This window comes from Notechis scutatus, chromosome 2 (genome assembly GCF_049901735.1).
Source record: "Notechis scutatus isolate UNSWTSFEM ecotype Mainland chromosome 2, rNotScu1.2, whole genome shotgun sequence".
Lineage (NCBI taxonomy): Eukaryota > Metazoa > Chordata > Lepidosauria > Squamata > Elapidae > Notechis > Notechis scutatus.
Window position 1 is genome coordinate 206,831,334 of NC_142010.1, and position 21,247 is coordinate 206,852,580.

General features: G+C 37.0%; 1 protein-coding gene across 7 annotated transcripts in view; it reads left to right on the forward strand.

Annotated features, from left to right (window-relative positions):
• AOPEP (aminopeptidase O (putative)) overlaps nucleotides 1–21,247 on the forward strand; it is a 192,399-nt gene that overhangs the window by 106,262 nt on the left and 64,890 nt on the right. For 6 of the 7 annotated variants that reach the window (XR_015748062.1, XM_087957906.1, XM_087957907.1 and 3 more), the window contains exons 11-12: nucleotides 82–144; nucleotides 830–916. Coding sequence is in view for 6 of the 7 variants with exons in the window: in XM_087957906.1 (XP_087814032.1) it covers nucleotides 82–144; nucleotides 830–916 (150 nt within the window). In the remaining variant the exon portion in view is untranslated. Of the gene's footprint in view, nucleotides 1–81; nucleotides 145–829; nucleotides 917–1,918; nucleotides 4,600–21,247 lie in introns of those variants that run through there. The other variant, XM_087957908.1, reaches the window with a different exon arrangement.

Below are 21,247 nucleotides of genomic sequence, written 5' to 3' on the forward strand. Positions count from 1 at the left end.
TCTTGCTCTTTCTCTCTCTGGAGCTGCGGTCCAGATCGCCTCGAATAAACTTGCGCTTTTATTTTGTCTCCCCCCATCTAGCCTTTGCTGGAAGAGAGCCGCCTTTGGGAAGAAGGTCGATTAGCGCAGCAAGTGAAAGAAGAGGTAAAAAGAAGCGCTTTCCCTTTGGGAGCTGGTAGTTTTAGATCGTGGATGATGATGATGATGATGATTTTCCCAATTCGGGCTTGCACCTCTGTCCGCCCCCTCCCCTCCGCCCTCCGATCCTGAGATGATGCTCGAATAAATGACATGGAGAAATGACATGGAGAAGCTGCCCCTTCGTATTACTTTGACCACGACCCCTTCATTCCACTTTATTTAGAAGGGCGAGGAAGAAGCCGAGATTTATTCTTCTTAAAATGCTCCTCTCCTTGAAGATGTTACTGTTTGAAAAAGTCGCACCTTTTCCCCCTCCACCGTCCTCACTTTTTGCCTCGGTGCAGTAAGGTAACAGTTCCACAAATGTTTTGGTACATCTGAAGTTTCTTTATCGTACAGAGATGTACTCTAGATTATAACAGCAGGCAGACGTTTGGTGAGGGTGGTGGAGAGAAGAGAGAGAAAACGCTTTTCTGACCAGGATTAAACGAGAACATACTGAGGACTGAAAGAGTATTTCTCCTTCCCATCTCTCTGTCCTGTTTTTTCTCTCTCTCGTTTTTCTCCCTCTCTTCCAGTGAAGCAATGGAAAATTGTATCTTGAGTCTGTTTATAGTTTCTTACTCATGCTGAGTAGTTGCACTCAAGTTGCATCGTCTTTAAAAAGCTGTATGGTTTTGACATCTAGGTCGTAAAATGGATTCAAGTCAATCAGAGGTTCAGAAAAGGCACCCGGTGGAAAAGGCGACGACCAGAAGAAATCACTTTCCAAAAGGTACCGGCTCCTAATGATCTAATAGGTCATAATGTGTTATGTCATTTGTATTTTTAGTGTGCATTATCCTTTTTAAAAAAAAAATTTTTTTTTAAATGATATGGGAATGTACTGATTACGTGCCATCGAGTAACTCATATAGTAACTCATTCCTGGAAGCATTATTGGACGAAGGATCATTTGTGAACAGGGCTGCAAAATATAGGTTTGATGCTCTATTTATAGTGAAGGAGAAACTCCTTAGAAAGGAGAAATTTCCGAGCTAGGATTAATCAGAATTAATTATGTGTAAGGCTCCAAAGGTTTCATTCTTAAAAAAATAAAAAAAATAGATATTAGGTTTAAATAATGTTTGATGGACTGCTTGAATGCACATATGTGTCATCCTGGCAGATTCTTGTAATTTTTTTTTTTTTTTGCTTAAATAACATTTCCTGTTCTTAAGAATAATATTGCTGGTCTTTTATGCCTGTCTTGCTATGAAATACAGGAATCCCAATATAGAGCTAAGTAAATTGAAAAGTTTCAGCAAGATGATTTACTGGTGATTTTCTGCGTGTTTATTTAGACCTCCTATTCAGCAAGTGTGGCTTATACTCCTTGTTAATGATGGTGAGCGTAAAATCCATTTAAATAAAGTTCTACCCTTGAACTCTTTTCAACAAAGTTAAATTTTAGTGATTTCCGTGAAACTTCCTTCCAAGTAATTTGACATCTCTGCCTTGTGTTGTGAATTGTGCTGTTGTTCAAAGCTAAGTAACTATGTTGAGCTGTTTGTGGAATTGTTAACACCAGAATTTCTTCTTTATTAAGTTGAACTACTGAAAAGCTATATATCTTTCTTCAGTAAGATTTAAAGGCAGTATGTTATTTTGTAGCTTGACAGTGCAGCTAGAAAGTCTGATGAATCATCGCTGTTTCTGTAGCCAAGTTCTTGCTGTTAATATGAGTGCCAACTCCAGGGTTATGTTGCCTTAGTATGGACATTGCTCTGTTTGACAGATATCTCTGGATAGTACAGCTGAATGTGTCATTGGGAGAGATGGACAGTTGAAGAACAAACTTATGAAGTCATCATATTCTGAATCTCCATCAGTTGAGCTACTGTTGTAACACAGGCTGTCATAACATAATTTATTGAGCTGAAATTTTTACTGGGTATGCATAATAAATCAATTTGTATTTAAGATGCTACTTCACTTTTTGTTCAGATTAGCTTAAAGGTCTTGATCAAAAATTAGTGTTTAAACAAAATCAAATGTAAAATAACAAATAGTTCCATCAAGTAGATGAACAGTCTTGTTTCGTCTTGTATAGAAATAACCATCTGTTATTTTAACATGAATATGTTTATAAGAATTATGGATCTCGCAGTGCTGAAATCTGAAAAAAAAAGAAGGCTATCAGAGTAATATCTCATGTGATTTATTGAAGACAATTAGAAATTGAATGTTTTAAATAGGTAAGATTTAAAATCTGGAACAATCTGTTTTGTACAATGATGCAGTAAACAGTGATCCCTGAAACTTTTTCAATATTGATGGCCAGCAGTGTGAATTTTATTTATTTACATTCTGGTTGTGACCTGAAAATGGGATGACCATAATAGCCTTTGTTTAAAATTTATAAATAATAAATAATAATAATAGGAGGATATTAATGAACAATGCAAGAATATTGTTATAATAGGACATTAAGATGAAATTTTAAAAGCCTGGATTAAATCAAATCAAAACAAAACATTGATTTTAAAAAAATCTTTAGATAATAACAAAATACTAGGAAATAGGAGACAACTTAATATTCTGGCATAGGAATTCCCAGAAAAGGTTCTGTTCTGATTGATAGGTATTCATAAAAATTTCAGAAAATTATCATAAAACAATTATAGAAAAAGAGAAACATTGGTCTTTATTAGTAGGCTAATAAAGAAGATTAAAAAACACAGTGAGGACATTCAAAAGTTATGCCATCACAACACCATTAAAATTAATGAACATAATTTATCTCTGTTTCTGTCTTATGCTTTATAGCTTTAGTGTTGAATCTTGTGACTTTTAAAAGGAAGATCTTCAACATGAAGTGTTACCTATATTTTGAGAAATCATTTCCATGGAGCAAAAGCTTAGGAAAACTTTCCCAAGAATTGTGAGGGAAGTATGAGAGTATGCTTCAGTAGATAATTTTATAGCTATCCCATATTAGCAGTTGTAGACAGATAAGATCAAATAATTAGGATAAGTCCTGGAAAAGTACAGGCTATCTTCTGTAAATACCAGTTAGTGCAATTCTAATCTGCTGAAGCTAAGGGGCTTTGCTTGTACAGGTATTTAAATGGTCATTTCCATCTTAACCTGCCTCTTTGTTATTTTTCAGTTTACTCCTTTATCTCTTCGGTTTGTTGTCATATTGCTTGCTGTGCTCAATCATATAGTTTTGGACGTACTGTACTTCCTAATGCCAAGTATACGATAGTACTTTTTTCACTTTATTTCTTTCTCTGCTTTGACTTTTCTTTTCCAATTATTTTTCAAGCTCTTAATACTTGATTGCTTATTTTTTTCTGCCCCCCTTTCTTGAGTTCTATTACTTCCATATTTTTTTCCTTTTTTATTCCTATTGATTCTTGTTGTATAGATCGGTTGAGTACACAGCCTAGTGTTTGGATCTTTTAATAACTTATTAATTAGCTTATTAGCTCGGGCTTTGGTTTTCTATTACATTCTAAAATAAACAGTGAGCAAAATTGTTGAAAATTCAGACCGAGGAGCAAAACCTGAAATCTTTGAAGAAAAAGATAATAAATCTAATTTAAATGTACACTTTTTATGATAAATTATAAAACGTGTTATCATAAATAGGAAGAGAAGTTAGACAAGGTTAAGAACTTCTTAACATATTTACCGTATATTATTTTTTGCTTTATGATGAGATCAGCCATAATGCTAATGAGTTCCTAAAATAAATTTGGAGATTATTGAAGGGTAGCCTGTAACTGCAAAGCACTAAATTGATATATTGGGGATATAGCAGTTGGAAATTTAATTGCAAACATCTGCTGAGCATCCAATTTGGAAAGCTGTGTACTCAAATGCCATATTAATTTAGGACCAAGACAAAAGAATTGTAATTTAAATATTTGGCTATCAAATAGGTACAGTGATTACTCTATTTTTTGAAAGTAGTAGTAGGTAATAATTGATTAAACATATTGGCATTTAATTTAGAAGCATATTATTAAAAACTGTAAGAAAATAATTGCTTAGTTTTAATAAGAGAACACTATAGCAGATAGCTGGAATATATGTAAGTACATATACATCATTTAATGTTATTCTGTTAGACTTTGTATTTTCAGAATGCATTTCACAATTTAAAGAAATACTCAATTCTAAACTTTTTTTTTAATGCTTTTTCATAGCAGGGGAAAGGTGAAAACTTCTTCCTAAGATGAATTAAGACAGGCTTTTGGTTGTTGCATTTCCATTGAGAGTATAATTATTATTTTCACATTTGCATCTGTAAATTAGTATGTACATTTCCTGGTTGTATTAACATCCGTCATAACAGTTTAGCTTGGTGTCATGCATGTGTATTTTGCATTGTTTTAATGTTTTTTATGTTTTATGATATACACCTTCCAGAAATTGAGATGAACATCTATAAAATCAAATCAAATAAAATAAAAGTACAAATATGAGCTCTTTTAATTTTTGCTTATTTGTTTCTCTTTTTCGTGATCTTTAAATGGCCACTTTATATCTTAAGGGGAATTGCTTGTATATATTTTTGAATTGTATATATTTTCGACATGTTATTTCTTTGAGCATTGTAACTCTTTTCTTTGGTTTTTGTTATTTTGCGGCCTTTTTTAGGGAGGCCAATATTTGCTTTGTATTTGTTGTATTTTAGGGTTATATGCTAACTCCCAGATATTATTTGAATTTGTATAACACTGATATATTCAAAAAAGAGAAAGTGTTCACTTATCTTCATATTTTTGAGGCCAGAAATTTAAAACATGGTTATTGTTTCATATTATAGTTTAATTGATGAAAGGTTGTCTTTAGTCATGTTGCTTTTGTTGAACTTAATTGCACGTCAATAATTTGAAAATTATTCAGGGATGCAAATGAAAAAAAAGGTTGACCATAATATTTGGAAATGAAACCTGCCTTTTTCCTTGATTTGAATTTGCTGTTATCTTTTATCTTTTCAAAATAGCTCTGCTTAACAACTACTCAAATTGTGTCATATTTTTTTTAAAGTAGGCCTCCTCATTTATACGTTGCACAGAAAGGTGTCATCAGTAAAATAATTTTGGGGGAGTCTAAAGACCTTTGGGAATATTCCTGAAACATAATCTAGGACACCTTTTTCTCTGTTTCTTCTCCATTCTGATATGACCCCTTTAAAATAAAGAGCACACAACTAGCATGGCCATGTGTTGGGAGTCACTTGAAGTATACGTAGAATTACATCACTTAATTAACGTGGTTCATTGCCAGCAGCCATTTACCTGCTGTTCAGTGAAAGATTAAGACCACCTCAATGTGAAACACAAGTTTTACTGAAGAAAGACAGACAACAGAAGTGTCGGGTCTTTTATTTGAAGGGAAAATTAGCCACACTGCTGCAGCAGAGTTTTTTACTTGCTTGTGCCTCTTCTTCAAAGCATTTTAATGAATTACAGTTAACACGAAACCATGTCAAAGTAGGAGCCACCCAGAGTCCCTTGGTTGAGTTGGGCGTACACAGAAATTGAATAAATAAATAAAATTTCTGCTTTCATTCGTGCAAATAGCTGTTCCAATGCATCTATTCTTGGTATGCTGCCTTTAAGTCTAGAGAAGTACATTTTGTTTTCTTTCCTTCTTTAATGGAACTTTGGAGATGTCTATTGAAGCTGGGCACAGAGTTTCAAAGAGGTGTAGAGAGAGAGAAAAAGCAAGGTGTCTAAAAGAGGAAAGACACACATATTGTCTCAGAGGAAGCTTTCAGCTGCTCCTAGGAGCTGCAGAGGATGGAACTGGTTTGCTTGCAGTAGGGAAAGTATAAATATACATCACTGTAGATAGTTGGAAGTCAATGCTAATTGTCATGGAACTACTGTTAAAAGTATTTACAAAGTTGTCAGTCTGACTGCCTATTCCTATGTAGCTTAGCTATGCTACCTTGGTTGCTTTTTTGCAGATGTTCATTACCGAACTTGGTAACATCACTAGTGGCACCAAGGACCCCACAGTTTGACCCTGAGCTACAAATAATATCTTCTATTAAGCTTTAGGGATTAAGCTTGGGAAACATCCTGGTGGCTGCAATTCCTTTCCAATAGAACTGATGTGGTAATTTGCAGTGTATATGTATGTGTGTTTATTGCTGCTTTAGTATTAAGTGAATAGCTTGCTCCTCTTTTCCTAATCAATTGGCATTAGGGCTGGCCTTCTGAAAAGCAGTGTAAAGGAAGTTTGTTCTAATCAGACTTCCTAAGTTTTAAATAAATACATGCATCCTTTTAAAAATCTTTTGTAGGTTCCAAGTGATATTCCAAAAGGCATAATTCAGAACTGAGTTATAAGTTTAGAGTTCATGTGACTTGAGACACATGTACCAAATGTACTCTTCAGACATTTAAAAGTTTGAGTCTGGGCCAGAAGAAGTCTGCACCAGTAGACCTAAAGAATGATAGTGATGCTATCGCTATCAGCTGATCTCATAAGATAGGTAAAATGTATGAATTAAAGAAAAACTGAGCAGCCAATGCGGACAAGTTCTGGAAGAAGGAAATTGTTTGAAAATATAACTTGGCTTGGCAATTAGATTCTGGAAATACATTTTGTTCCCTGTCGTTTTTAGATCACCATGTTGCTTCTGTTGTCCTTATTTCCCAATATGAATGCTGTGTTGTATATATGATGATTGTTACCAATTTGGGAAGGTGCTTATCTCAGATTTCTGTGACATTCAGTCTGAAGTTAGTTTCTTCTCCTCTTCCTCCTCCTCCTCCTCTTCCTCCTCCTCCTCCTCTTCCTCCTCCTCCTCCTGTTTCAGATTTTATTTTATTGAACATTATCTCTACCTATTTGCTTATGCCAATTTCATACATTGGGACAATTTCTGGTTATAATCTCAGTGGGAGACTTGCTGTGTCTCTACTTCTGTGACTTGTGAAGCTTGGTTAGTTGGTGTATAAGATCTTTTAATTTTAAATAAAACACATAATGTTTTAAAATATTACAAGTTTTCTTAATGACCTTCTGCCAGTTTTCTGAGGCAGAAGGAAAAGGGAAGCAATAAACACTTTTCTGGAATCCCAAGCCTTTATTTTCCAACATGTTATCGCCTCCAAACATCCTGGATAGGAATCTGTTTGAAGTGCTGCATTAAAATGAAAGGGTTTACAATTCTGGTGACCTAAATGCAATGTAGACAGATTTTTCATGCATTTTCTCTTTCCTGCTGCATTGTTATAGGAATAATTGTTATATTGCATGTATATGTGTGTATCAATTTTTATTTCCTCCTGGAACAATACACTGGAAAAAAATGTAGTTGGATCTTCTTATGGCTGGTGGAAGAAGTATATATAAAATGTTATTTAAGGTAATAGGCTGCTTTATTGCAAGTCTTCCGTTCTCGAATCAAAAAAAGAAGGAAATGGTTCCTTCCTTATTTTTTTTAATATCCGATTACTCCTTTCCTGGATTTGTGCCCACACATGAATACCATCTTAATCTGAGGTAACAGATTATGCTTAAGATTTTTTGAATGGGGATCCTCTGTCTTCACTAAGGACATTATTGTGGAGTAAATGCTGCCTTGAAATTAAAGCAAAGAGCAAGTTTGGAGTCACAGCTCCATTGTAGATGTAAGTCTTCTGGGTTTATGCTAAAGGAGTTAAAAGTCTTGCTGTCAGTTTATGGAGCTGTAGATAAAATGCTCTTGAGGTAGAAATGCACAGATGCAACCCCTCTGCAGCAAACAGAAATAATTCATTCAATAATTTAATATTTAATGGAGACTCACATCTGCTGCATGAGGCAGCTAGAATTGTTAGCTCTATAGGAATGGTTATGGGGACCCTGGCTGAGGCTAGCTGGTATCAATAAAGCTAGCAATGCTGGGGTGGAAGCTTCCATAGTAATCTTGGGGGGCAGTAAGGTAGAGTACAAAGTGTTTTTTTTTAAAAAAAAAAAATCTAAAGAAAGCAATAGTGAAACCCTTTTTTTTATATTGTTGCCTCAGCGTGTCCAAGAATTCAGTTTGAAGGGGAAGTTTAGGCAATGACATTTGGAGCTGAGCTTGAGCCTTTTTCTTACCTGTTGTTTCTAAGCAGGTTGGATAACTTTGAACCTTACTAGTCTCTGGAATAAGGGCTAAAGCAATAAATAAATAAATAAATAATGGTGGGTTCCAATGAGCAGGTTTCGAGGTCAGATGTCAGCCTTGCCTGCAACGAAGTCCCTTTGCCTTACCCATGTTCCTTCTGGTGAATTAGTTCTTTAGGACTGGCCTTGTGCATCATTGCAGCCATTTATAAAAATAGCCACAGCGCCTCTCGCTGATTCTAAATGTACCTTTTTCTCTAAAAGCCTCTAAAGTTAGGACACTTTATAAATGTATGAGTCACTTGCCAAGCATCTGAATGTTGATCATGTGACCATGGAGTTGTTGCAATGCTCGTAAGTGTGAAAAATGGTGATCAGTCACTTTTTTCAGTGTCGTCGTAATTATGAAGAGTCATTAAATGAACTGTGGTAAGTCAAGGACTACCTGTAAAATCACACACCATTCACTGATTCATTTTGGCTCTCTAGTCCAGGGATCCCCAAACTTGGCAACCTTAAGACTTGTGGACTTCAACTCCCAGAATTCCTCTAGAGTGACTAGAAATGTTGATTATTATTTTTTTTTCATATGTGTAGATTCATCTTCTGATGATGAACACAGATTTTAAAAACATGGTTGGGACAAAAGACTGTTTTTGAACGTTAATGTGATAGGCTATCCTTCTGAAACACAAAATCTGTCAAAGGATCTACTTTGCACATTGACTCATAAATCGAATCATTCAGGACTGAACATTTTGGTATAGATTGCTAAGCCCAGTTGATTAATATTTGCAGATTGGACAGCTGTTCTTCATGGTCTCTAAGTAGAAGGATGTAAGAGATCCTTTGCCTGATTTATTAAATATAGAGCTCTAGATGTGAGCATATCATTTGAGTATCAAATAGAAAACAGATTTCTATGTCTGGAGAAAAGACTAGAGCAGAGGTCTCCAAACTTGGCAACTTTAAGCCAGCTAGCTGAGGAATTCTGGGAGTTGAAGTCCACAAGTCTTAAAGTTGCCAAGTTTGGGGATCCCTATAATAGAGAGTCGAAATGAATCAGTGAATGGTGTGTGATTACAGGTAATCCTTGACTTACAACAGTACATTTAGTGACTGTTCATAAATACGACGGCACTGAAAAAAGTGACTGATGACCATTTTTCACACTTATAAGCATGGCAGCATCTCCATGGTCACATGATCAACATAGATGCTTGGCAACCGACTCATATTTATGATGGTTGCGGTGTCCCGGGATCCCTTTTGAGACCTTCTAACAAGCAAAGTCAATAGGAAAGCCAGATTCACTTAACAACCATGTTAACCTAGCAACTGCAGCGACTCACTTAACAACTTTTGCAAGAAAAGTTGTAAAATGGAGCAACGGATATCTAACTCAGCAACAGAAATTTTGAGCTCCAAGGACTATCTGTATTTGTCTTACAATTATTGCTGCTAGAAGTATAAGAGAGTGACAATGTGGAGCTAGTTAGAAAAAAAACTGAATCAAATGTGAAGACATAGAATTTGGGGAAGAAAAGCAAAATAGGTTTCCTTTACAAATTACTACATATACATGTAGAATATGTCAGCATACCTGTTCTAGTCTTGGATTCTCAAGGAAAATGAAAGCATTTGACTATAAAAGTACTCAAAAGTATTTGATAAAAGCAATTTGGCAGTGTGATCTGCTTGTTAATTCTGGGAGATTTGAGGGAGAAGAAAAGGCAACAGAACAAAAGTGTGTGTGTGTGTGTGTGTGTGCGTGTGTGTAATGCTAAATATGTCTTTACAGGTTATCTCTGATAGCGTGGATAGAAATGAGAAGCAAGTGTGGCCTTCTTCCAGTTTGTTGAATTTTACAATTATAATTTTGGCTTAATAAGAATAATGGAAGTGGACTGTGGTGGATTTTTTTCACCCAACACTCTCTCTTTAGGAACTCATTGGCAAAGATGCTATAGGAATCCAGCAGGGTTGGAGCAGAATTTCTGACTTCATATTTAATTAAGACATGGATTTGAGGCAAGAATTATTTGAAGCTTTTGTTTGTTCAGAGCGGGACGGATGGAACAAGGAACTGGATGCCAAATGTTCTCATAATCTTCTTTTGCGGGTTGATGGAGTTCAGAATTGGGGCAGATTTTAAAAAAAAAAACCCTTTTCCTTCTGGAATATGTCAGAGGAATTTTATCTAAAGGTAAGAGATTCTAATACTAATTTCACACAGGTCTCTTCCAGATGCTGGTTCTTTCGCTTACTTGTCAGTATCTCTTGATAAAACCAGCTACACCAGGGGTGTCCAATCTTTTGTCACTTTAAGACCTGTGGACTTCAACTCCCAGAATTCCCCCGTAGCATCACAATGAATTTAATATACACCTTTGCCTCTTTGCTTCTTTTGGATCCTTTATTGGAAGAATATGCTTCTTGGGGTACATTCAATAGAAATACCTGGCCCATAATACCCTTCCACGGGACCCAGACATGGTATTTGTTATAAGCATCAAAATAAATGATAGGTTGCCTGAGTAGCAATGTTACAAATTACTATTTTTCATAGAAGTAAATATATTTCTGTGCTTCATTATCCTTTCCTCTGCCTTCATTTATAATTGCTGAGATTTCCTGATCCTTCTCAATTCTTTATGCCAAAACTGATCCTAACTCTGATTTCTTGGAAGTGCATCTAATTTAATTTATAAAGGTGCTGGACATTTTGGGGGCATTGATAAAATAACACGACCAACTTCACATTCATACATCAATGCCAGAGCAAAAAGAGAGTAGCAGGAAAAAAAATATAAGATAATGACTTAAAGGGAACAATTAAGAACACATGAAGTAATCCAAAGTATAATTTTTGAGAAAGTACATTTCTGAGAATAGATAATTACCTGTTGTTGTTTTTTTAAATAAAGGAGTGGTCTGCTGTCAGCCTGTATATTGTTCTTGAGGAGTTAATGGTCCAGTGTGACCAAGAACTGATCACATGGAATCTGTTCACATCGCAATGGTTTGAATCCATTTCACTTAGGCTGTCAAATGGACAGAGTGGCTATCATGTGAATAACATAACACTTAGCTTGTCTTTAAGGTTCAAAATAGATTTATTGTGTTCTAAATAATTCAGTTGCTCATGATTTATGCTGCTGGGGAATTTCTGAAGTAAGAAGTCTTTGTATTGTTAGCTGTAGCATCTTAATGCCATTTAAAAGAATTTGTCATGGGGTGGTAGAATCCTTTGAAGTAACCAGAGTTAACTACATTAGAAAGCCTCAGTTTGGATGACACCAAAGCTAAAATAACTGGATTAAGGTTAGTATCAAATTAAGTTTGCATCAGTATTTCATAATAGAAACCCCAACGTCTAGGTTAGTTCTATTTTCATGTAACAAATACAAATGTTTAAGAATATATTTTTATAGTTTCCAGCAAAACAGAAATGCTTGCAATCTTAAGGCTTTGCTAGATTCATGACATTTCAGTGCACAGAACCATCTGTGTTCACAATCTCTGCCTATTATGATTGCAGCTGAGACAGACTGACTGACTCCAGGAAGCTTGGCGGTACCAGAGCATGTCCTGCATCATTCAGTGCCATGTGCAATTCACTTCTTGGGAAAATCGTGCTGGGGAAATTTGGCTTGTTACTAGTAAATAATTCTCACTGAAATCAATGCTGTTTTTTTGTCCACTTCCATCTTTAAAGAATGAGCACTGTGTCCCTCTCGTTTCTTTTGGTGTCTCTTTTTAAGGCAACAATATTTTCCCCAGATAATTAAGATTTGTTGTAAAAGATTGTAGGACACCTTATTCACTGAATACATCCTGGAACAGTAAGATTGAATAAAGGTTATATTTCCCAAAATGAGCACTCTGTGATAAGTTTTCTTGTCTATTTAACAGTAAATACAGTGTCCTTCACATATAAAAAAGGAATCGTTTCAAAGATGCAAATACATCAGTGAAAAAAAAAATGAGCAATGTAGTTCCTTTGAATTATATGAACAGTTTGCAAGATTTGGCTAGTCTAGAGAAAAGAAAGACTGGGGGAACATGAGAGCATGATATCAGTATTTGAGAGGTTGCCACAAAGAGGAGGGGTCAATTTATTTTCAAAGGACCAGCAGCAGGGCCAGAAACAATGGATGGAAACTAATCAAGGAGAGAAGCAACCTGAAATTAAGGAAAAACTTCCTAACAGTGAAGACAATTAACCAGTGGAACCACTTGCCATCAGATATTGTGGGTGCTTCATCACTAGAAACTTTTAGGAAGAGACTGGACAGCCACTTGTCTGAAATGGTACAGGGTCTCCTTCTTGAGCACGGGATTCGCCTAGAAGATCTCCAAGACCCCTTCCAGCTCTACTCTGATTGATTAATTCAGAGTCTTCATTTAATACTGACTTGCTATTTTGTCACAATTTTTTTTTAGTTGTATCTTGTGGAATGCAGAGTCTAGTGCTGGAGCTCCCAATGCAGGAACAAAGCTTACCCTTGAAATAATGTTTGCATTTTTTGCCTATCTTAGAATAACCCTTAAACTTATTTTGTCTATACCTGTGAATATGAAAACAAATTGGGCACTGAAGTGAGTTCACTGATTAGATTCCAAAAAGCCTCCTAAACCACGGACAACATGAATGTACAAGAATAGATAGCGGCTACAGGCTGTAAAAGTGCAAGAATGTCAGATTTTACTTAGACTTAGTTGAAGAATCAATTGTTTCATGACTTGCTTAAAATTTCTGGGCTAAGCTGGACTGGATTGAAGGAAAAGTCAAATTGCCAACTACTGATCTGAAGTATCAATCCTTTTTGTCTGCTTTGACATTCTAACATTGTGCAACAAATGACTGAAGATGAGACAGCCAATGCTGAAAAAAGAAATGTGTATAACAATATTGTACACAAAAGCTATAATGTGACTAAAGGAACTACTGAAAAGCACTGGCACTGACATGTCTATTACATGGTTTGGCATGCAGAGGAGAAATTGGCAGAGTTCTATTGAGGTATTGTAAATAGAAGAACAAATTGTGCCTGAATTAGACATTCAGAAAGAAGAGAATTGCAGACGCAGGAAAGAGAATTCTAATTTCATTGTAGTAGTGCTGCTTTTTTCAGAGAAATTAAGCCATTTAACTTTACTCCAAAATAATGTACATTGTTGTTATCAGTTCTTGCCTTTATTTGTTGGAAATTAAAATAAATTAAGATTGTAATTGTAAACACCCATAATGAAACTTTTTTTCCAGGTAAACATGGGTGAGATTGCAGTTTTCACCCCGCAGTTTGTAAATCAATATTTCTCAATCAGAACTCACACTTTTGTCTCATGAACAATGAATTTTTAAACCAATTGAATTTCATTGACAAGCATGATCCTTCTTTCCTTCCTTCCTTCCTCCCTCCCTCCCTCCTTCCCTCCCTCCCTCCCTCATTATAAATTTGATTACAATGGTTTTTAAATGACTTGCCCATTTTAATGCAATTACAATACAATTACACTTTATCTGTTCGTTATATTTTGTTATATTTAATGTCCACAATCAAGTTAAATATTAGTCAAAACAGACAAAATACAATAGCATTCTGGGTTTTAATCCAGCTATGCAAGTTCAAATTTCAATAGCATCTAAACTTCCAGCTGTTATTTTAAGAAAGTTGAGAGCCAGTTTGGTCTAGTGGTTAAGGCATTAGGCTAAGAACCATGAGATTGTGAGTTCTAGTTTCACGTTAGCCATGGAAGCCAGCTGGGTGTCATGCCCCTGTCGGAATCTGATTCAGAGTGGGAGGCAGCTGACAGGGAGTGGGAGTTTGGCTCCATTGGCTGTGGAAGAAACTGGGGAAGGGCAAAGGCCAGCTGGGGAGAGCAGTGGAGAAGTAGAGCAAGGGAGAGGGAATTCGGAGGAAGACCCAGGCCTTTTTCATCCTAGGGCACACCGGGAGGAACAGAGAAGGGAGCAACATGAGCTGCGTGGCTTATGGGGGAGGAAAGGGCCCTGATTCCCTTCATTAGCTGCAGCTGGGAACACAGTGTTTAAAAAGGGAATCTGCACACAGCAAAGTTGTTGAGAGCAAATCGTGAATTATCTGGTATTGTCGAAGCTTCTCTGGGTTCCTGATGTCTTCCCAACTGTGTGTGTTTTGCTGGGCTTTCAAGTCTGCAATTCCTTCTCCTGCCCTGTCAAGTTAATTACTGCAACGTGGTTTGTGTGGATTTTTATTTACATTTTGTATGTACTTTGTTTTCGGACTGAATTTCCTCTACATAAAGACTGTTCTTGGGAGAGTTTTTTCTCCAGCAGAAGGTATCCTGGACATTGGGGGCAAAATTGGAGGTACTAAAGAGATACTTCTTGCTAATTTGACTGTGTTGCCTTTGTGCAACGCCCTTGGTCATCACACTGGGTGACTTTGAACCAGACACTGTCTCTCAGCCCAACTCACCGCACAGTGTGATGGTTGTGAGAAAAATAAACGCAGAAAGAGTATTAGGAATGTTCCTACCTTGCGTTATTTATACAAATAATTAAAGTAATTTAAAAAAACACAATCTTTCTGCTGGAAGGACTGGGTGTATGCTTGCTTGGAGATAGGTGGGCTGTTTCTAGAACTGAATAAAGTAAGAAATAGATGAGATTTGTGATCAAAGTTTTCAGGTTATATCCTCTGACCTGTGTTCAGAGTTCCCATTGATTCTGCTTTTGCTAGGACTCTAATTTGATTACTTGTGTTTTCATTAATTTAATGCAGGGGTGTCAAACTCATTTCATTGAGAGTTGCATCAGTGTTGTGTTTGACTTCGGGGGGCCAGGGTTGGCATGGCCAGGGTGGACGTGGCCAGCTCAATGTCATTTGTATTGGGGGCGCCTATGGTGGCCCAAGCGCTTTGCCAGTGAAAATGGGCTCCATTTTCTGTTTTCTCTGTTTTTGGCTGCGACGGCCTTCTGAAACTCTCTGCCAGCAAAAATGGAGCTCAGGCACTGCGAGCTGATCCTGTTTCCAGGGCAACCTCGTGGGCCAGATCTAAGCACCCCCGGGCTGGATTCTGCCCATGGGCCTTGAGTGATACCCCTGATTTAATGTATGCTTCATATTTCTTTGTATTTCCTTTAAATTGTAAGTCACTTAGTATTCTTTTCAGGCAGAAAGGCAAATCAATAAATAAAATCTTAAAGCAAGACAATGGGGTTTTTATAACTGATAAAAATATGTTGGGTTTTTGGTTTAGCTTAGCATGACATATGAATCGAGAACCTGGCATTTTTGAATCATGGTTTATAGATTTTGATTCCCCAGCCATTGGAATTAATACAACAGATCAAGATAAAAACATACCGCTCTTAATGCAGGGCTGAAAACCCTCCACCAATGGCTAGATTTAGCTGCCTAACACTCCTTTTGGTTTCCCCAAGTATTTAGGATTTCAACATTTTGCTAGTCTTTGGTGTTTGGGGATGATTTTAATGGGCAAAACTCTACCATGACTGTGTCTCCTAGGTCTCGTCCTCAAAAATGTTGTGGAAAACTAAGCATATTTTGCAATTGATAGAAATGTATATTTTGGCTTACTGAACCTGCCTGTGATTGTGTGTATTTGTTAAGATGCCTCCTTAATATTAACTAGTTTACTTGAGTAGATTTTAAATAGCATATCTAATGGATTGTGTCTGTGTGGTTCTAAGAGAAAAAAATGTGTAAATAATGGATTTCTCTAAAGATTTTGCTTGTGTCTTTGAACTTGGATAAACTCTGTCAATTTCTGGAATGTGATATTTGTTTTGTCTGAGATTTGGCCAGAAAATTTTATTTGATGCACAATTCCACCCACTTTGTGTAAGAAGAAGCATTTCAAGCTGCAGAGTTAGCTTTCGGTAATGATATTTTGGAAAATATGAAAGAAGCCAGTCTTAAGACATAATATTTATAAATCCCTTTTCCTTGAATCAAGGCAAGTAAAAGCAGACTTTTATTTAGCCAATACGTATAGTTAATCTTACTTTTAGCATAATCATTTCAAAAGTAACACAGTGAGATACTTTCCAAGGAAAGGATATAAGATACACGCTTTCAAAAGATGAAAACAACGCTCATTGTCTCAATTATTGAACCAAAAATAAGTTTACAATTCAGCTGCACTTATTCAGAGTGCTTGCAGTTATGTGACTTTTTAATCTATAAATACAACTCAAACTACATTATCAGCATAGCTGATTCTTCAGACTAGAACAAAAATAACATTAAAAAATATCAAACAAAGCACATTCTGAAATGTAGCAAACTGCAAATGTCATGCGGTAGCTTTTCTGTTCCCATGAATACAGTTACCTTCTCTGTAGTCATCCTTATGTTAAGTAAACTGAACGTGAACATTACAGTCTGCATGGGGCAGGACAAACCTTGTGTCCTTGGCCACCTGCCGTAATACACCTATGGACCAAACAACAGTATCAGTTTTGGTGTCACTAGAACAGTTGCTAACACCATATTACTCTACTGTCATTCAGTGGCATAGTCTATATACCATAGAGATATTTTAGTAATTGGATTAAGATATCCAGATCTCAGGAAGATTCAGTGGATCAAATCAGATATCAATACTATGGCCATGTGTTGTAATTATTCTCTTGATTCTGAGCTAAGTCGAAAACAATTGTTCAAGTACAGCTTACAAGCAGGTTAGTTGAGCAAGTGGCGGCACTAAGTTGACATTGGCTGATCACAAAGTAAAGCAGAGCTGTCCTCCCTTGTGCTAAAGGAGGGACCATTTGTGAATTCCAGTGTTGTGGTCTGCTGGTGGCTGACAGAGCTGGCAGCAGAGTCGGACAGTAGCGAGGAGGTTGGGGGGACAACCTGGGCCAGTCTTGGAGGCTGAGGAGAGACTCAGGCGAGGGCTCTGCATCGGAGGCAGGGATGGGGCCAGGGCAGGCTGACAGTCATCAGCTGCCTTCAGACTCAGACAACAGTGAGGCAGGGGAGTGTCTGGAACTGGTTCCCAGCCTGCGCATGCGCAGGACTACCAGAAGACAAGAACAATTGAGAAAGCAGGGTCGACTCAGGAGTAAGGCCATTCATTGGAGATGATTGGCCTCTCCCATAGGACATAAAAGAGGAGTGAATGGGATGTGGGCTTTTGCAGGAAGCAATTAGTTTGTCTGGTTGATTCAAGCTTTGAAAAGTTCTGTTTGATTCTGTGTCAAGTGTGGCCTTGCTCTGTGTTTGGCAGTTGGTTCTCTGATAGCATTCCAAGTGCGATAATTTATAAACATTCCCCTGAAAGACTGTTTGTGAAGCCTTGCAGGCTGTGAATGAACGTAATTCACAGCCATGGAAATAAAAGAGGTTTTGCCGGGACTAAGGTTGTGTTTTATACTTTGCCTAGGTCAGAACATCCAGAGCTGTTGGTTAGATGGGGAAATCAAAAGAATAGCTGAGAAGAAGGTAGTGCACGCTGTTTCTTTAATGCTGCAGAGAAAAATATGTGGTTGTATTTATTATGAATTATGACTCACTCAGGAATTATGACTAGCTAGAGGGAAATTCTTTTCTCTTCAATCCAGGTTAAACAATTTACACTGGATCTGATGAAACTGTTTACAAACTGCATAAAACAGTTTATCAGGTCAAGTCTCTGAAGTCTGAAATCATCAACTTGCACATATCAAACAAGAATGGGAATCTTATGTTGTCTAGCACAGGAAGTGAATAAGTTGGGCATACTAGCAATATGCTTAATACTGGACACAAACCTAGGAATACAGCCAGTCCATTAATTGTGTATTGTCCACTTCATGTGAATTCTGTGTAAAAAAAACAAACAACCTTCAATTTACATTCTACAATCCAATGATTTAAATGTTGGTAAATCACAGCATGAATTTTTTGCAGTCGTATGTATTTGTAAGAAAAAGTGTTAAAACTACGGCCATGCCTTTCTACTTTAAATAATCAGAATATCAGAATGCAGCATGATCTTGCCTTGAATCTTGAGAATCAAGTCTATTGATCTATTTTGTTTATTCATTTTATTTATTTGATTTGTCAATCGCTTACAAGATAATAGATATAAGAATAAACATGAGTATGAATACAGGAAATAGGTACGAATAAATGGGGACAATAGGACAGGGACAGTAGGCACATCTATATGATGTGAAATACATTAAAGCATTTTGGGTTGGTGTGAATAGTGTCTGTACACAACAGATTGTAGGACTGGTTTGATGGCTACTAAATGGAAGCTTATGCCTGTTGGAGAATTTCATTAATGGGATATTGGTGGCCATTTAAGGATCAGAGTGCAATGGATCCTTAAAAGATAACAAGGTCTGGAAAATCAAAGACAGGATGGGCTAAGAAAAATGCAATGCTTGTTTCACAGTGTTGGACATTTTGATGAACACATGCTCATTTTTAAGCAATGTCAAAGAAAAAACAAGCTTTCCCTCCTCCCTTGTTCCTCTGGTTGATAGAGCACACTCTAAAGCTAAAAAGCTGCGATAAATGATCAGGACATCTGTGTGCCAGATACATGTGCACCATAGTTTGACTATTTAAAACAGAGGTCTCCAAACTTGGCAACATTAAGACTTGTAGACTTCAACTCCCAGAATTCTCCAGCCATGCTGGAGCCATGCTGGCTGGAGAATTCCGGGAGTTGAAGTCCACAAGTCTTAAAGTTGCCAAGTTTGGGGACCCCTGATTTAAAATGTTACATACTTCCTTTCATGCAGATCCAAAAGGTAAATCACCTGGAGAAAATAATATATCAATTTAGGAAAAGTATTTTCTTAAAGCAGTAGTCTTTCCTTAGGTTACTTCTAGGCTTAATCATGCTTAGAGTGCAGTTCTTGTATTGAAATCAATAGGCCTTAAATTAATCTTAACTTGCCCTGCTTGGTTTAAAAGATTCTATTCTAAGCTTGACTAATTCTGGATTATTTCTCTAGATGAATTTAATGGAGGTTGTAATTTACCACAAGTGGTAAGAATGTCAGTCTTAGTACAGTGTGAAATCATGTAAGTTACCTCTTTAGAAATCAAAGAATTTCAAAGCTGGAATCATTTTGGTGACTGACATTCTTTGGCAAGTTTTGCTTTGAATGCAAGCAATCACGTGGCTTTTGGGATATTGGAAACTGCTATTCATCAAGGGCAGGGGTGTCCAACCTTGGCCACTTTAAGACTTGTGGACTTCAACTCCCAAAGTTGAACTTCAAGAATTCCCCAGCTAGCATGAGTCTTAAAATAGCCAAGGTTGGATCTAGTACATTTTTTCTTACTCTGGCACCCTTCCACCTGCAGTTCAGATGCCATTTACAGAATGCATATTTTTGCTGATTGAAATTCTGGGTATTATGATTCCAGCACATCTATGAGACACCAGATTGGGGAAATGTTGATTCAGTTCAATACTAATCCCTTATTTCCCACATTGATGGAAAGAGTTGAAGTGGAAGGAGGAAATTTCCTGACAGTTAATCAGTGGAACACCTTGCCTCCAGAAGTTGTGAATAGCAATAGCACTTAGACTTATATATCGCTTCATAGTACTTTACAGCCCTCTCTAAGCGGTTTACAGAATATCAACATATTGCCCCCAACAATTTGGGTCCTCATTTTACCACCTTGGAAGGATGGAAGCCTTGAGCCTGGTGAGATTTGAACTGCCAAATTGCTGGCAGCCAACAGTCAGCAGAAGTAGCCTGCAGTACTGCCCTTTAAACACTGTGCCTCTGCACCACCGAATGCTCCAACACTGGAAGTTTTTAAGAAGAGATTGGACAATCATTTGTCTGAAATGGTATAGGGCAGGGGTGTCAAACTCGCATTGTCACTGTGGCGTCACATGACTTTTTCCCCCTTTGTTAAACCGGGCAGAGGTGGGGCCAGCATGTGACGCATCCTGGCCGCAGGCCATGAGTTTGACACCTCTGGTATAGGGTTTCCTGCCAAAGCAAACTCTGTTATTCTATTCTATTCACACCCAATGGTCTTCCTACCATCTACTATTTTTAGTAGGCCGAAACCTTCTGGAAATAAAGTTTATGATTTCTCTTTTACTCTTGTCTCCTTGGACTGATAGGTAATCTCTTCTCCGAAGGTCACAGTTGCCATTCTGGGTTAGGGTTTATTACATGAGATTGCAAATGCATTGCATTTAGTTGCATCCTGTTCTATATATTCTTTCCCTACAAAAATAAAATAATTTTAAGGATGAAGGCTTTAACTGTCTCCCTAACTTGATCATTTTCAGGGATGGGAATTGAAATACTGATTCATATAATTCTCATTTGTTGATTGAAGTGAATGCCCTACACAGGGCCAAGCCATAGCTTTTCATTTTTGTACTTTCTGGCTTGTGTCAAGTATTCATATCACTAACAGAAGATGACAGATCAATAAATTATGCCAATAATAATTTGAGCCACCCTGCAGAGAAATAGTTTTAAGACTACCGGTTTCTGCTTTTCTGCCCCACCCCCACTCCTTGGCTGAACAGCAGAACTCTTATATAATAATATAAAACTGCTTTGAAGCTCTTTGGAGTTGAAAAGGGAAAGAAGATTTCTGTGGGAATGCAGAAAATCTGCCATTAAATGGAATTCCAAGCCTCATTAACTTAGAGCGAGGTCTTTTTCAAACTGCAGAGTAGCAGCATAGTTGCTTCTAAGAGGGCAAACCCCATAGTCCTTTTCCATAAGAGCAACAATTTTTGCAAAGCAGGTTCAATTTGATCCAAAGGCCATCTTACCTATGCTTTTTACAGCATAGATAACATGCTGTAGGTTACATTTTACAGATCTTCTGCACTCCTTGATGGGCAGCTATGCTTCCTATAATATTTAGTTTTCATCCATTTTTGGCAAACATCTCAATACTTCTTCTGTTGTTGTTCTTTGATACCAAAAAGAGAGAGAGCCTGGTAGAGTCACATAGAAGTCATAGTATTACTTGTTTGATTTTGGCTTAGTTTGGATAAACCA